Source organism: Melospiza georgiana, chromosome 13 (assembly GCF_028018845.1).
Source record: "Melospiza georgiana isolate bMelGeo1 chromosome 13, bMelGeo1.pri, whole genome shotgun sequence".
NCBI lineage: Eukaryota > Metazoa > Chordata > Aves > Passeriformes > Passerellidae > Melospiza > Melospiza georgiana.
In genome coordinates, this window is record NC_080442.1 from 10439788 (window position 1) to 10453023 (window position 13236).

The 13236-nt window shown below is 37.5% G+C and overlaps 1 protein-coding gene across 1 annotated transcript in view; it reads left to right on the forward strand.

The window, feature by feature from the left end:
* The window catches only part of GALK2 (galactokinase 2), a 46786-nt gene that overhangs the window by 1712 nt on the left and 31838 nt on the right, over positions 1–13236 (forward strand). The window contains exons 2-5 of the mRNA XM_058033777.1: positions 458–546; positions 1676–1799; positions 6469–6559; positions 9444–9590. Of these exons, the coding sequence (XP_057889760.1) occupies positions 458–546; positions 1676–1799; positions 6469–6559; positions 9444–9590 (451 nt within the window). The remainder of the gene's footprint in view (positions 1–457; positions 547–1675; positions 1800–6468; positions 6560–9443; positions 9591–13236) is intronic.

A 13236-nucleotide genomic window follows, 5' to 3' on the forward strand; every position in this document is an offset into this window, starting at 1 on the left:
ATTCCAACTTAGCAAACATCAGGCAGAAGGTTGGTACCTTTACAGTTGCAGGAAGTAATGCAATATGACAAAGTTTATTTGCTTTGAACTTTCAGTAGCACAACAGACGCCTCTAAAATCTGGAGGAAAACCTGATGTACTTTTGCTGGAATCCTGTGGAGTAAATACTGTCATAAGTCAAGGGGATAATCTGATGCTTGGAATTTTAGTTCTTTGTGTGTTTATTTATACAAAGATGGGGCATGCCAAATAGGAAAATTGATAAAAATCAAAATCTAAGTAGAGTCTTCAATGTTATGTGAAAAGCAGAAATAACCAGCTTAATGTCACTCCTGAGGTAGCAGAGAAAACTCCACATACTTCAGAAAGCTGAAGTGAATTTGCTTCAAGAAGCATTGAAGCTTCCTGCCTTTTATGCTAATATAGCCCTTCTAAATGTTTCTAACCTGCCTTTCAGATTGCAGAAACTGAAGGAGATGTTTATATCAAAGTTTGGATCAGCTCCCAAGTTTTATGCTCGTGCACCAGGACGAGTCAACTTAATAGGTAAAAGAGAAAAATTAACCTTATGTTGTTTTACTTCATCTGTCATCATGGAAACCTAGTAGTTTAAAACACAGAATGAAAATGCTGGTCTTAATTTTATTTTTTCAGAGAAGTTTCTTGTGATAAATGGAAAATCATATATAATTTAGTAGATTTTACTGTATCTTATTATAAACAACTCTACATGGATATCAGTTTTGGAGAAAAACATTCATAGACAGTAGTGATGATTTTGAAAATTGGAGTAACTTGCCAGCTTATTTTTTTTTTTAATCAATTAAAGTTACCAAATATAACCAGCCCCACAGCAATATACATGATAAAGCATAAAATTATTCTACCATCATCTCTTATTTACTCTTCCATAGAGATGTGTCCACAGAACTTAAAATAGTGGGTGTGATTCACTGGCAGACTGGAGAGTCACAATTATTTTGTGTTTTGGACTTACTTTTATTTCTATAGCAGCCTTACTTTTTAGATTCTCTGTCCATATTAGCATTGTGTTCTCCCTGGAGCTGAGTTTCTTGCTTAAAATAATCCTACACATTTGAAGATGCAGTAAAAGGATCCTGAGAAACAGAGCTGTAAAAGTCAATTAGTTTATTATGCAGTTGATGTTAATTTTTATCTCAGTGTTGTGTGAACATCTCATATAGACTAAATGGACAGCATATGGTAACTGGGAATTATTCCCAAGGGAGAGGATGTTTACTACATACATTTTCTATTTGAATGTTACTTTATATGTTGTATGCAACTGTATTAATAATTATTTAAATATAGTAGTTATCTTCTTGGAAAAAGGTCCAGAAATTGTACATACAACACAGTTCTCATTCTTGGACAGTAATCTACATGGTGGGGGTTTTTTAGAACTTTTGTAAGCCAGTGTTAAAATACAAACATTTATAAACAGGTGCAATAGATAAAAATCACTAAAGAAACAAAAAGCTTTTGTGAAGTAATAAGAAATGGAAGAAACATACCCCAAACTTTAGGTAATAGGAGTTGAAACTACAGTAAGAAATTGTCTCATCCAGTAAACAACACTGAAGCCCTGTAGAAATTGTGTTACTGCTATTCTAGAAAGAATTATTACAAAATATTTTCTTTGTTTCTTTGCTAGGAGAACACATAGACTACTGTGGTTATGCTGTGCTCCCCATGGCTATAGAACAAGATATCCTGATTGCAGTAGAACCTACACAAACTCAAGTTGTGCAATTGGCAAATACCAATTCTTCGTACTTGTATGTAATTACTTTGTTTATTCTTTACTTTTTATGAACCTCTTCATGCATTGCAATACAGTTTACCTTTTCAGAGATCTGACAGACTTCCATTGCAATAGAGAGTCTGATTGTGTAAACAATTTATATCAGCAGATGGAATCCCACAGACTGACTCCATGCCATGTCTATTAGTTCAGAGCAATAGCTTTGCAGCTGCTGTGTCTCCCACCTGTTTGTTCATATTACTCTGTAAGGCCTCTGATTTTTCAATCCTTCTAAAACTCTGCAATTCTGTCCTCCCTTCTTTTATCTCATCTTTCATGATATAATCTCCATAACTGGCAGCAGCTCCATGTCCCCTGGAGAAGGGAGTGAAATGTTTTGTAATCAATTACTGCAAAAGTAAGGTAACACTCCCCTGCTCTGGAGAACCTGGGCCTGTGTTTTCACAGCACAACAGCTTTAGCAACAATCCTGGCTCAAAAAACCTGTATTCCCTCACTTCCACTTCCTCCACAGCTGTTCATAGAATTAGAGGGCAATTTAAGTTGGAAAGGACCTTTGAAGATCCCTTGTAAATAATCTTGTTGGCCTTCTGCTGAACTCCCTGCCAGTGTCTTTCATGTATTGGGAAACCCCAGGACTGGATGCAATATTCCAGCTATGGTCTCACAAGTGCTGAACATAGGGAAATAATCCTGCCACTCTTTTCAACTTCAGGCACGTTTTCCTGCCTCTTTGTCACAGACTGATATTTGTGTAGTTGCATGGCAGTTCAGATCAGGTCACTCACCCACATGAGCTTTTGTGGGCATTTTGCAAAAATGAGAATCAGCAAAAGCTTAGTTTAAGCCATTTTTATTGAACCATTGGTTTAATTGGTAAATTAGTTCCTGAAAGCACAGTGTGTGGCAGCACAGGGACAGGAGCACACTGTCAAAAGTGGGAAATACTTGAGCACATATTCCTGCTTGAAACTCAGTTTGTTATAAACATATTCTGAACTGCTGCCTGTGACTAAGACAGTTCAAAGGAATTTCTACTTCCATGCTAAGTATAAATACTCAGAGATTTTTCACTTTGTGGAATATGTTTTCACATTATAGCTGGGCTGAATTAAGTGTTTGCCACTGGCAAAAAGCAATGGCTTGGCTTCTTTTACCTCTAGTCTCCCTGTACCTGCTTCTAAGATCAACTCAGCCTCTGCCTTTTAGCAATGTGGAGTACTTGTTTGATCTTAAGGTAAAGTGCACTATTCCCCATTTTTTGCTTGGATAATTTTCTGGCATTTTAGTGAATTGCCATGCACTCAGCACTAAAGCTGACTTGGGGTAAACAGTGGGAACAAGCAGTGGTGAACAGGGAAGGGAAATGGAAGGTGTGCGTGGGACCTTTCCCTGTCTTCAACTGCAACCTCCCACCAGGGCTTAAGCTGTGTTGCAAAACCATTCTGCAAGAGACAATGGCTTCAGAATTACAATAGTTTTGACTAGGACAAGTTGTAATAGTGAACACAAAATAAAGCAGTAATGAAAAGGTAAACGTTTTCACTTGGTGTTCAAGCTTTGGTGCCTTATATTGCAATTGAAATGGCCTTCTCAGGACAGTTCCGCAAAATGTAGAATTACAGCCTTTGAATTAAATTGCACACACTGTCATTGTAGTTTTACATCTGTCCTGGTTTCAGTTTAAAATCATATGCTTTAAACCATAAACCAAGAAAAGATCTCATAACACAGCATTAAGCATCTTGGTTTTGTTGAGACACTGTTGCTTAAAAACAAAGCTAAAACATGTCCATAATTTCATAACAAAGAAATATTTTTCAACACTTTGAATGTTACACCACACAACAAAACTGATGACAGTATGTCTTTTTTTTCCCAGCCTGTTACACTGGTGGATTTATGCCTGTGGTGAATGTGTATCTATAGGCCTTTGGTGACCAAGGACTAACCAGAATCCTCTGTAGAATTACAATTTCCTATTTCATTCTTATTTTGTGAACTGGTAAAATGTGGAACAGTTCTGTAACACTCTTCCACCCTGATAGTTCATGTTAACTTTTAGTAGAGATAGAACAGAGAACAGCTTGCTAGAAAAACACCTGCTTGTTTTTTATCATAAATTATCTCAACTGATCTCATGCCTTTTATGTTATTGGGACTAAAAAGGTATTCAAAACTTACATTCTTTTGAAGTTCCTGATACCTTCCCTTCACAAAACATCTTTGTAATTGAGAAGTATGTGTAGAGAGAATATCTGACATTATACTTCTCAAAGTGCCTTCAGAAGTACCAGAGGATGGTAATTACCAATCCGTTTCCACCTCACGACAAAACCTGAAAGTTTTGTTTGTTTGTTTTTAAATCAGGGTATTTGTACAGAAGACTCAAACAGATAAACTACCAGACTGACAAGACAATAAGGTTCTGTGAGAAAGAGCCAAATTGATCTCCCAAAACTAAGGATTATTTACTTTTCAAGCAGTAAAAACCACCTCAGACACACTACTTAAAAATCCTGTCTCTTCTAATTATACAGAAAAATTGAAGTTTTTATGTCTGGTTATGGAGAACTGGCATTTTTCCCCCAAGCATTCTTTAAAACTGAAAGGTTGGAAGAGACAATATCAGAGTACTTTTATCTCATGGGTATGTTTTCCCCAATATTTTATTTTATTTTGTTATAAAGTTCTGATCTTAAATGGCCTAATTTTCAGTAGGAGGTTCAAAGGCAAGCCTAAACATTTACTGATTTAAGATAAAACTTGGATATTTAAGAATTGTTTTTTATAAAAACCGAACATCATAACAAAAAATAGACTTAAGGATTCTGGGAATTTTGACAGTCCAGCATTCTGTGTTTGTGTAAATTATGTTAATATAAAACCTGCCAAAATCAACGCCATATTTTTCTTCCATTTTCTATGTGAGAAGATTGCAAAAAATAGCAAAATGCATTTTAAGAAGTCATTATTTTATTTTATCTTGAGAACCAGAAAATATGTGTCTTCTTGTTCATTGAAATTTTACTCTGTCTGAGAGGGTAAAATGAATTATGAAGGTAAATTATTTTAGAATTCTTTGAGGCAAAGAAGACTTAAGATTCCTTTTATCTCAATCACTTTCATCCATTGCTTTCTACCAGCCTTGTTTTTTACAACAATAATTTAGGATTATTGTAGGAAGCAAGCATAAACAAACACAGAATTTAAAAATCTTCATTACTTATGACAAGTATTTTCTATTTTACAAATACCTCGTGGGGGGGTTATTTTATTCAAAAACCATAAGCAAATTTTATTCTCTTGGAGATCATTCTAAATACACATGAATCTCAAACTGGAAGAATTTACAGCCATTCTCAAACTTCCTTAGTACTCTAATCTCAATACTCCCTTTCATATCTTTTATGTTCCTCAGCAAAACCTGGTAATTTCTTATTCTAGCTTTGTGCAATCTTTGCTGCTGCACTGCTGATAAAATCCTGTTTGTGGCACTAAGATAGCAGCTTACACATTAAACTGCACACCAAGCTGATGCTCTGTAATTAAGGTTGAACTTGAATATCTAAAGATGCTTTAGATTTGTATAACTTTTTCTCCATGGGTAACAGAATAATCAACTGATAAAAACATCTTTTCACAGGTATCCATTACAAGAATTAATTAGTGTTGTCCATTTGGACAAAAATAAACCCAGGAAATCAATAATCTATGTACTTTACTAAGACCAGTGTAAAAAAGAAAAATTCCATCCTTTTAGGAGTTACAGACTATCCCCTGAAGTATTATTTCTTGAAACTGGTTTTATTCCTGTTAAATATTTCCAGGAATTCAGCTGCCTCTGTTCATATTTTTTAGCAGACCTTGCCTTGTAGAGCACATGTTAGTCTGGAACTTTTGAATATTTTTAATTTGATTTCTTGCTGTTCTCAGTGCCTTTGCTGTTTATGCATTGGGCACCTTCTGTCACAACATCAAGCAGATGAAATTCCTGGATGTTCAAGGGTACAGATTGCCAAAACACTTGCACCTCCCTGAGGCCTCTGTGTGTCACCCATGCACATTTTGACAGTACCTGGCTGTTCTTTAGGAACATTCAAGCTCAGTATTTTTATTACTTTGAAAGAAAGGTGGAGTAGGAATTATCTGGGAGGAAACAGATAAAATATTTAAACTAAATATTTTTGTCTTGTAACATACATAATATAAATCTGGAGCATTAGGCTTGTTTTAGTGAAGTGCCATTCAGAGCAAAGGTAATGAAGATGAAATCCTGAGCAGGAATTGCCAGAGAGCCTGAGGTTTATCTGTCTCTAGTCATGGTTTGACAGATATGATTATTTGAATTTCCACTTCTAAGAAATCATGATAGCATACACATACATGATAGAAGGCATCCTGCCTTAATTAAGGATGTCAAAGGCAGCTTAATTTCTGGATTTATTTAATATATTCTTTATACTTGCTCAAGAATTCTTATGCTTTCATCTAAAATAACCATATAGAAATGATTAATAAAGAAGATATGTAAAAAGATCAAACAAGAAACCAAGCCTGAAAACATTGCACTGAAAACCATCAAGCCAGTTTTTTCCATCAGCAGGTGGCAGTAACAAGCCGTGTTTTTTCAAACTAAATTTAATACAAATTAAAGCCTTAAGGTTTTTCTGTTTTTGCAGGGATTTCAGTACTAGTGTTAATAACATTCAGATTAACAAAACCAAACCTCAGTGGCATAACTACTTCCTGTGTGGACTGAAGGGTATTCAGGTAAGCCAAATCCATTTAATTTATGAAATTAATGTAGAAGTAAAATACAACAAGAATACCTATTTGCCCTTGAAATGTTTTCCTGCATTCTACAGCTTTTTTTTTAACATAAAGTTAAGTATTTTAATGTTAAAACTTGATGAGGAGATATGACTTGGTTTGCTTTAAAATGTTGGCAGAGCACTATTTTCATCTCTATAAAACAAATTACAATAGCAAATAATTGCTTTGGAAAGTCGTGATCAAACATTATCAGGATGACAAGTCTGGATTTTGAAGTCAAAAGGAATGCTTTCCAATGGAATTCTTTAATTAAAATCTGCTTTGAAAAAGGTTTAGAGGTTTGTTTTTCAGGACATGAAGACCATATCTTAACCCTTTTCTTTCCATTGAAGCATTTAAAAACAATGAACTTGCATTAAAGCTGAAAACCTGTAATTTGTGCACAACAGCTGAGTGAAGCTGATTCATGCAATAGGCAAAAGAAAATGCAAAAGCCAAGTAAACAGCATACAGAAGAAATAATTCATTAAGAACCATTACTCATCATGGTTTTCAGGGTTTGAAATTTGAATGGGATTTTCAGAATGTCCTGAGTTAAAAGTGCAGCTGTGCAGAAGGGGGCACACTTACAGAAAAGGCAGGAGCACAACCTCCCAGACATTCTCCTGTCTGCCCACTCCAGCCTTGTCTCCCTGGGCAGCTCCCTCTGCAGCCTGGCCCCAAGACCCAGGGGAAAGCAGGTGCTGCTCCTCACTGCTGCCCTGGGAGGCAGCCTTAACTCCCCATCGAGGCTCCTGCAAATCTCACCTGCTCTTTGCAGGTGAGGTGCAGGATTCACAGAATTCATGGCCCTTTGAGGGGAAAAAAAAAGGTGTCTTCTCTGCTTGATGTCCATCTAATGATATTTCTGGAAGGGCAGATGGAATAAACAGTGATGGCAGGTCAGGAACAGGTTGCCTGTTCCAGCCCAGCCCAAATTATGGGTAAATGTGCTTTTTAAAGCACATGAAGTTTTCCTTAGGATAGGCTGTCTAGGTCACCCCACAGGATGTTCCAATGGATAAGGACTGCAGACTGCTGAAAAGCCTACCTCACACCTGCCACTGAAGTCTTCAAAATACAATATTCAGAACAATCAGTGCCACAAATCACTTTATTACAATTCACAGGTCCTAAACCGCCCCCTGCTCCTAAGCATAGACCCAAATAAATTACTCATGCAGTAACATGAGTATTTTCAATTTTGCATTGCTCAGTAATACAGGCATTTAAACTGCACTGAATGTAGAGATATAGATTGGGTTTCTTTACAATATATCCTTTCTTATATTAAGGCTTGCATGACCAATTGACTTTATTTATTTTGCAGTCTGCTACTGAGATCTGTTTCCTAAGGACAAGCTTTCATACTTGAAGGTTAATTTGCAAAGCAGGTTTGCAGACTCTGGTACTGGCAGAAAATAAGCATAAATGTTACAGACTTAAGAAAGTCTGAAATACAAGTACTCAGAGGGTCCAGCGGGATAATCTGTTTATATTAAGTTGAGCATGCTATCCTTTTGGGACAGAACTATTGCAGAACTTGGCAAAATCCATTTTCATTTTTGAAACTGAAGTACGTTTTCTATTTAAACATCGCGTGATAAGTCTGCGAGCCTGATTCACATTCAAGACGATCCAGAAACTGTGGATCAGTTTCTGGTTACTCAAGCATTTTCTGTTTATGAACAAGCCTGTCTAGTGTTCTTCATGAAGGGGCATGGCCAGCAATAGCATGCTAGATATGAATTTCCTTTATTTGTAAAACAGGAAATTCAAAATATAATCTGAAGTGATGGTAGAAGACTTTAAAGGAGGCTCTTTGTGTTTGCTGATCTCTACCATTGATATTTATGGTTGAAGTTGTTTCAGGAGAAGTATCAGAAATCTTTTCAAGATGAACATTTCTTCATGGAAATGCTGTTATTTTTTCTGATTATTGGCACTGTAACAGTGTATTGACGTGTAAATTGCATCAGAAGTTAGCTATTCGTATACCCCCCATATACAATCATTTCTTAATAAGTATTGCATGTTTGTTTCAAACTAATAGCAGAGAGAAATGTATATAAAAGTGATTATAAATAAAAAGAAAAAGCAACTAAAGAATATTTAAAAGAGTATGTACATGAGGATTTACGACTTCTGCATTCATCTGTGGTATCTCTCATGTATGTTAGAATATTTTAAACTTCATTCAAAAAATAGCATGCCAGAGAACATCCCCACTGGTAGGTGTGTCTTTGTGACCCTAAAGCACAGAGCTCCTTAAGTACCATTGTGGTTTTCCCAGTGTCAGTCCTGTGGGTGCTTCAGGACACAAGTATCTGCTTTGAAAACCCTGCATGGCTACTGGTTCCCCCTCAGTGTCATGTGGCTCCCTAATACCACGTGCCAGCCTCGGAAGTGAAGCATAAAGTGGGCCTTGAGCTCTTTGTGGTGCCTAAATGAAGAGCTGTGGAGAAAAGGACAAAAGTAGGGTATAAAAGGAGTGGTAACTTTGCATTGTCACCACCGCAGCTCAAAGCAGAGCCAGTTGCTGCAAAACCCACCCACGAAGCTTGGTGAATTCTTGGGCATGCAGCCCATCCTGAGTTCTGCTTGGGGTAGTTATATGTTTGTGTACAGCCATTGCAGACATACCTCTGGCTGAAGCCCCACCATTGGCTTTGTTCTTAAGGAACAGAATGAAAATTTTGGTTTTGCTTTATTTTGTAGATACCAGAAGCAGGTCCTTGCTTCCAGCAATTCAGCAGAAGGATTCTCTTTCTAAGTATCAGATAATTGCAAGCCTGAGCCTGTCTGTACTTGAAACTGAGATTGTTTATTTTTTCATTGTTAGGAACATTTTGGTCTCAATAACCCAACTGGAATGAATTGTCTGCTCGATGGAACCATCCCTCCAAGTTCTGGTCTCTCTAGCTCCAGTGCTTTGGTGTGCTGTGCAGGACTCGTGACACTCAGAGCTAATGGAAAAACCCTTTCTAAGGTAATTTACTGTAAAACACGAGAGTGTCAGCAGTAAAATTCTACTTAAAATTAAATATTGTTAATGCCTGTAAACATTAAAAACACGATACAATTGTTTTTGCAAAGAGTTGTTGGATATAAACTTAAGATATTGCACAATCGAGCAAACATCTTTGGCCAAATTTTGGCAGGATTTGAATTTGGCAAGAAAACAGGCTTACATTAAAGCTGAAAAAAGGAGCATTATTGTAAGCCTGTATCTTGGCCAACCATCAGGTCCATGCCTGGACCAGATGTGCTATCTGCAGGCCAGGGCTGAGGATATATGTGCTGAAGCATGTGGACCACACCCCCGAGGCTTTACTCTCTCCCTGAATGACTTTTCATGGCTTTAACAACAGAGCATCTGTTGGAGGCCTGTGGAACAATTTCTTGATAAATTATGTAATCAGCACAAAGTAGAGGTAAAATTCTTCCATCTGACTCTCCTTATTCTCTTCACAGTTTTTTTGGAACACATATTTACAATCCAAAATGTATTCCTCACTTTTAAACAAACATTAGTCTAAAAACAAACCCCAAGTATGTGACCTGTTAGCAGTACAACTGTTAGCACTGTTTGGCTTGCGTAATACAGATTTCTGGAGGAGTCATGGTCCTTGAAGGTGCCATATGGGAATGAAGTTCTCTCCATTAAAAATGTCTGGTTAAGTGAAACTAGGATCTTAAATTAGAGCATTGTCAGGAAGAGAAAAGAACAGATCTAAATGTGACTGTTACACATATTTGTGCCTATTGTCTAAGACAGACATTCCCAAATTGTGGTACAAAGCCAACTGAAAGTGGCACATGATGATGGCAGCTGTTAACTCTGCTTGTAACAAGCACTTCTCTGAGCCATGAGGTGAACAGATCCACACAGAAGGTTTTTGCTGATCTGTTGAGATTCTCTCTGAGGCTGCAGTTGCAGGAATGCTCTCAGCAGCGAGTGCACAATCCCACATTGCCCAGCTCCCAGGGCTGCCTTCAGGAGCATCAGGCAGGACTCAGGCAGAAGGGAGCAGGGTTGGGGAGGCAGGGAGGCCTTTTAGGTAGGAGGATGTGGCTTCAGTTACTGTCACCCTGACTGTGTTGGTGTCCAATCAAAGGTCAGTAAGGGATTGGACACTGTAAGAGAGGCTCTGGTTTGGGAGCTGAGAGCAGTGGTAGATGAAAACACAGAATTGGGGATCCTTCTTGGACAAGTGAGACTGTAATTAAAGGGTTGGAAGTGACTGAATGTGTACCTGGCCTGACAAGAAGCTTCTGGTTTTGCATAGATGGTCCTACCACAGATCAGCACTGATGGTGGTCATCTCAAGAGTGAAGCTTGGGAACAACAAAATCACTGGTGTGCACATGTTCAGAAATTTGGTATCTGCACAAACATAAAACTGGCAGAGGTCAGAAAGCCCAGATTTTACTAGGCAGTAAAAACCTGTATCTGGAAAACTAGAAGCCAGGTTTTCATTATTCCAATTCTGCACAGTGTTCTTCAGAGAACAAATGACACAGTGTGTATCCTGGGCTGAACCTACACATAGCTTGGGAGTGCCAGCCAGCATTATGCCAAATTTGTTGTAAAGAAAGGTGCAAAACTCCTTCTGTCATTTTCGTAGAAAATTATGGAAGAACAGAAGGAAGACAGAGACTCCACTGAGTGTCTTTTCTTCTCCTCATGTGTCCTGTTCAATCCTCTTTTTGCTAGTTGAAAAATGTGCTGAACGTTAAGCTTGTGTCTGAAATACAGTTGGACAAACACAAGAGACACAATTGCACATTTTTGTCAGGAAACCCTGCTGCCTGCAGCCAGATATTTTGCACTTACGATGAAAAATGAGCAATTAATGTACAGATGAGACTTCTAATAGCTTCTATAGGAGCAGTTAAGAACATATCCAAGGTTTTGAATGCTTGCATAAACCAAGGCACCTGGTTGTCATGCTTAGGAGAGAGGGTGACAGCTCTGAAGACTGATTGCTTTTGTTCAGGCTTTAAGTTGCCCCAAATCTTACAGGACAGTAAAAACTCATTCAGTGTTTTTTGCTAATTTATGATTTACCATTAGAGACTTCTTATATGTAGCTAAATCCAGAGTCTCTGTTGCACTGGATTTGTGCTTAGCCTAGCAGAACTGCCTGGTAAAAGGCAGGGCTAGTCAGAGTACAAATTAGTGCAATTTAGGCATGTGAGTCCTCAGAAGAATAAAACGTGCTCTGGCCACTTCTTGCCAGCTCCTAATGCATCCTGTGCTGGTGTCAGATGGGATCTGTGCAGGATCCAGTCCTGCTGGCTCTGTGTCAGCAGGGAGCTCCCCCATGGCAGGGAAATTTTAGCTGAGCACAAGTAGGGGCCTTCCAGATCCTTTCTATTTGAAAGCTAACCAGGACCGTGCATTTTTAAGGCTCTGGATATTTATGTGTTTGTTTATTTTAAATAAGAAATATCACTTTACCCCTCCCATCCATCTTTTTTTTTCCAAATGTTTTAGTTGTGAAACTTGTAAATTGTGTTATTTATAAGTAACAATATTTGGTTATGATGGTAATTTTATGAGAAAATATTGACTTTTTGCCCCTCACTAGTCTGATGGACTTTGCAAAATCTTAATGTGATGGTTTGTAGCAGGAAGACAGGAAACTTTTGGCTTTGGAATCAAATTTGGCTGAATTGTAGGGCTTCTGTAGCCAAAGTTATGAAAAAATGACCTTTTACTGAATGGAACATTTATCTGTTTTGTTTCTGTGAAACTATTTTTATGAGAATATTTTAGTTACATGCTCTTTTTCCTGATAAATGTAAGTTTAAAATAGTTGTTGTAGAGTAAAAGCCGTTGAAATTTAGAGCTTTTATGAGATAACACTTCCAGTGTGAGGTTCAGGCCTATGAGATTAAGAGCCAAAGCCCCACAAAATTAAAAAACATTGTAAAAGCATGGCTAGAATTTCATGGTGGCTAACTTTAAAAATAGCACTTTTTTGACATTGAAAACAAAATCAGAAAAAAACATGCTCTCACTAATTGTGTGTAGCAGTCTGAAACAGGGCATTGTTTCAGTGTGCATACAATATTTTTTTAAAAAAAACATCATACACATACACAATAGTTAGGGAAAATACCAGCTCAAGACAATTCAGCCAGATGTGCAGTGCTAACCAGTTGCAGCAGTGCAATAGCATTCAAATAACAAGATGGAAAATGTAGAATGCAATCTTTAAAAAGAATCCCTTTTTCTCCTCCAAACAGGATACCACTCTAAGGCTGTGTTGGCATCACTCAAACAGCAGCAATGCTCAGAAGTAGTGGTTCTTGATTTTAAAGTGATTTTTATTTCACAGTTACAAAATCAATCTTTTGTATAACTTTTCATCAGGACATGATACTTTTTGTAAAGGAAACATAATAATGCTCTAAACTGTCCCATCTTTGTGTTTTGTGGTAGGAATTAACAAGATGTGATAATAATGTTGTTGTTAAATGTTAGATTGTGTGAAAGTAAGCTCTGTTCAGCCACCTTAACATTCTGTTACATCAAGGCTGGGCGTCTGTGCACATACTTATTGGGAAGAAGAGATCAAAACGGAATAGGGTTTATGTAATTTAATATGAAATGTTGAGCATAGGAA